This window comes from Branchiostoma belcheri, unplaced genomic scaffold (assembly GCF_001625305.1).
Source record: "Branchiostoma belcheri isolate BF01 breed outbred unplaced genomic scaffold, Haploidv18h27 scaffold25, whole genome shotgun sequence".
In the NCBI taxonomy this organism is placed as follows: domain Eukaryota; kingdom Metazoa; phylum Chordata; class Leptocardii; order Amphioxiformes; family Branchiostomatidae; genus Branchiostoma; species Branchiostoma belcheri.
In genome coordinates, this window is record NW_017803854.1 from 3,253,506 (window position 1) to 3,258,227 (window position 4,722).

General features: G+C 41.1%; 1 protein-coding gene across 1 annotated transcript in view; it reads right to left on the reverse strand.

The window, feature by feature from the left end:
- Positions 1 to 2,074: 2,074 nt before the first annotated feature.
- Positions 2,075 to 4,722, reverse strand: part of LOC109471424 — a 16,261-nt gene continuing 13,613 nt past the window's right edge. Inside the window, exon 13 of the mRNA XM_019770707.1 lies at positions 2,075 to 2,825. Within this exon, the coding sequence (XP_019626266.1) occupies positions 2,673 to 2,825 (153 nt within the window). The 3' untranslated portion in view covers positions 2,075 to 2,672. The remainder of the gene's footprint in view (positions 2,826 to 4,722) is intronic.

The window sequence follows — 4,722 nt, forward strand, 5'->3', positions numbered from 1 at the left end:
GATTATACAAACGAGTACCTTTACCTAAACTGCTGCAGAAAGTTTCAACAACCAAAAATATGCATCTGCAAGTTATCACTGCTGTTGTTGTTATTCAAAATGTTTTTGTCAGAAACATGCACTGATGCAGTGCCAGTACATAAAGCATGTGTTTTGTGTTTACAGCCAACATGAAGTCCCAAATCCTGTACTTCCCATTACGTACTTGCAGTTATTCTAGTTGGTTGAAAATATTGATCAAGTCTTCGAATTACAAAACCTCCATCACTGACACTAAGGAGCTTTAGAAATTCCTATCTTTAAAGCCTCAAGCTGGCAGAAGCCTTTGCTTGCATTGCCAACTCTTGCCAACATCAGATGTTATTTACATCAGATGTTGTAAGTTATCTTCAAAAACATGTTTAAGAAGGCCATGTTTTTTTTCTTTAATGTAATTTACTTGCAAGTGGTTCATTTCATCTAGTTGTTTTAGACATCAGGACACAGTAGTATCCAGTATGCATGTTTCATCAGGTGACGATTCAAATAACAGGTAAAAATGTGTCTCAGAAATGATTAGGACAAGAACACCAGCTTTGGGTAGAAATTAGGAAGTCTTTATTATTGACAGTTACACAGTCAAAACAGACTTTGTCTGGTTCTGTGGCCTTCTACTCTACATATATTTACAGCCAAAGATTAGGGTGAGAAGTAATCATGAAAACAACTTGTAGTGTGATATATAAGTATGTATATCTATATACACAAATGTCAACATGTAATATATGAGACAGTAAGCAGGTGATGGTTCAAAACTGTGAATGCATGGCATGACACATTGTGGGTAATATATTACCAAAATGGAAGGTCCTTGAGACATAAAACATGTTTGACTATGCTTTATACATGTCCAGATTTGTTTTGTTCATGTTTCAGACCTTCAACTGTGACATATTACCCACAATGATTGATACCATGCTTGTGCATTTGGAACATATACATGTACTAATATGGGAAGGTTTAATACAAGCAAGAATAGGAATAAGATGTATAGGGTGCTTCCTTGTATAGTCACAGCTTTATAATACAAATGTACAATATGTATATACCTAAAACATAGGATCTCAAGATCGCTTGTTACAACTGCCTTTCTTTACAAGTCACAGAAACAACAAAACATAAATGCATTATACACTGTCTTCTTACAGATGCTCCAGTGAGAGGAATTCTTTTGTCCACAAGAACAATTAGTGTGCAGTCCTGATGATCATTAAACTGTACATGAAGATCATTGGTTTATTGCTAGAGCACCTAATTAGGCCCGATTTAGACTAGAAACGCTTAAGGGGTTTTGGCCAGGGAAACGTTTCGGAACGGTTAACCGTTCCCGGTCTAAAGAGGAAAAAACGGTTTGTTATGGGTTTTCGCGGACCGTTTCCGAAAACCACCTCCATCGTGGTTTTCGACCGTTTCAGAACCCTTCAGCGGGGGGCCCGAAACGCTTTTTGCTAGGTCTAAAGTCAAAGGGTTTCTTAAAACGGTAAACCAGGTCACGTGTCATATGCTAATCACATGCTAATAAGCCCGCGCACGTCCATTTTCTGGTAGATTCGCGCCATATTCGATTGTGTCCATTTTCGTCATTTTATATCATGTATTTCTCGAATTTTCGTCATCCTTTATGTCTGGGGGGATGGCAGAAGGCCAGGGGAGGGTCTAGACCCAAGAAGAGATCCGCTGCTTGATCAGCTTGTGGGCCGATCAAACTATACAATCCCGCTTGGAGACCTCGCGTAATAGGGAGGGCATACAGATGCTTGTGGACGGGCTGGCGGCTGAGGAGTATTTACGCACCCCAAAGCAGGTTCGGGCGAAGTTCAAGGCCCTGAAACACAAGTATCATAAGGCCAATGAGGCAAACCGTAGAAGCGGCTTGGGGAGGTCATCATAGGTCACTGTGGGTCAGAAACATCCTGCGCCACGGGTGGCCCGAAACGCTTCCGCCTCTGTGTCTAAAGACGAACCGTTTTCTGTGGCGAAACGTTTCGTACCGTTTCGAAACGGTATACCGTTTCTAGTCTAAATCGGGCCTAAGACACAGACTATCTATGAGCCATAATTACTGCTACCAATTTCCTAACTATGCTAACCATGTAGTATGTACAAAAAATTTATGGTTACATGTATAACCAATGGCTGGTCATGTTCATGAGTGTTCTTTATCAAAGGTAGCTACTTTGTCATGCACAGCCATGTGAACTTATGGATTCCTTCAACATGTTTAAAGCCAGACGATTTCTGTTTTGCATGCTTTAATCATAAAACTCCAATTAAGACACTTTAGGACGTATGGTTTTGACTGATGTGAACAATGAGAATTTCTGGTCACAAATTGAGAAGGATGGCTCCTTGAATATTAACAACAATTCAATGGTGTCAATATTTGATGCAACAAATAAATGCATGGCTTTGGCAAAGTAGAAAACCTATCCTTACTGCTTTTTAAACCACTAAGCCCGAGATGTGTGCTAAGCAAAACTGTTTATCAATATTGTTGATCTTACACAACTGTACAGACTGTAGAGATATCTGATCTCTATTATCGTACTAAACCAGGCTTTCTACTTTGCCAAAGAGAGTACTGGCCAAGATTTTGTTGTTTTACAAAGATCTGATTTTCACCCTTCCAGTATCTACTTCCTGGTTGCCAGCATGTCAACCTCATACTCCTTTGGGTTTTTGTTTGTGGTTATCTTAAGTTCCTTGCGAAGGGTCTTGATGAAGTCTGAAGGCTGCAGGACTAATGTCAGCTGCAGGCCGCCCTCCCAGATACGCCTCTGAACCTCCTGTAGATGGAACACAAAGTTTAGTTAGTACTTCTGACAGCTGCAACACCTGCATCAGAATTCCCCAGCTGTAGCAATCTGTTGCCGTTCCACTGCCAATTTGTCTCAAGCCATCGCATTTGTACCCCCAATATGTAGCACCCATATAAGCAACTGTGTAACCATGCTAACTTTAACAGTCAATCTTTTAATGCTTAAAGGACTACATGTTACAAGCAGCTGTAAATCATGTAAATTACAGGCTGTTTCAGGCTGCGATATTGTTATAATAAATAATGTTCAAACTTTGTAGGGGTATTGGACGCCATATAATACCTGTTACGGGGCCGGTAAACACCGAAAATGGGGCGATTTTAGAGCGTTCAAACGAGTATATAACAAAGTAAAAATGCTTGAAATTTGGTATCAGTAGTTGAAGGAACTCTTTATCTCTTATTTTGTCCAAGTTTTATTAAGATACCTTCAATGGTAAGCGCGAAATCGCCGATCGGGTCGCGCGAGTTTTCCCGGCGGCGCCATGTGCGCGCCCTCCCCGTGCCGAAAATTTCAAGAAGGCGCTGATCGCCGGAGCCCGCCCGCGCGTACCGTGTGCAAAATCCAGAAAAAACTAGCCACTAATTTGTAGCCAAGAATACGAGCTTTCGAAAAATGCCTTCTTTTTTTCTGTACGACGTCAGGATCGAAAGTTGTCCGCATGTGAAACTTTCAAAGTGCGATATCTCCACAACTTGCCCCCGGGGCAATTTTAAAAGGAAACCATCATATGAAAATTCAGAACATTAGCTTTAATTTGATGCAAGATTCGCATATGTGCGATCCTGCTGTACGCGCGGAATATGGGGTTACTTTCCGGACGATTTTGGCTTCAACCGGGTAAACAACAATGGCGGCCGTGGGCAGCTCCGTGCTGCAGCGCTGCCATTCCGCCGCAAATTTGACGCCATCCGACGTCGTAGAGTTCATCACGACCGGCCAAAAACCAGGTAAGGTATTTATTCAAGTATTTTGGGAGTTTTAACGTGTTTTTGTGTGCCCTTTTGTCCGTTTTTGCTTCGATATCTCACATATGAACACGAAGCACATGTCAGTGTATTGTTAGCTGTGAATCGCCGGCAAAAATGAGCCTTCCAGCCGGATAAATCGTGACTTTTCCGCTATTCGAAGCATTATTATTTTCTTGAAGATACATTCGTTCGTTATCTTGTTCCTATATGTATATTTTTGTTGTTGTATACGTGTTTTGGGGCTCGTTTGCGTCGCGTCTGTTGTGTCGTCGTATGGGGTGGGAGGGGGGCGTGACGTTTGTGTATAGACCCATTCGACTTTCACAGATCGCATAAACTGCCTACGTCACAGGGGGGACATTTCGAATAGAAACTACGTCACAGGGGGGACATTTCGAAAGTTCCTTTCACGGATCGCATAAACTGCATACGTCACAGAACAAAATAACCTTAAATTGTTGCACGGATTGCCACCATACAAAGTTGGTGCCTGTTTTCCTGTCATTTCCGCATATATTACCTAGAAAATAGACACTTACCTACCTTTTAGTAAAAAAATGATATGCCAGGGGGGACATCGCGAGCGCAAGCCGCGTTCGACTTCAGCGTTCTAGAACGACGTTCTTTCGAAATGTCCCCCCTGTGACGTAAGCAGTTTATGCGATCCGTGAAAGTCCAATGGGTCTATTGGGTCCTTACCTTACGTCCTTAGGTCAGGATGAGATCATTTATTTCATAACATTTCTTTTTAACGGGAAATATCTGTTTTTCTTTTTATTGCCACGCTATTACAACATTTCTTTATGCTCATATTTTTTTATTCTTTGTGAAAACCTAAAATTTACTTAGTTACATTAAATTTTTTTTTAAATTTTTTAATTTTTTTTTAAATG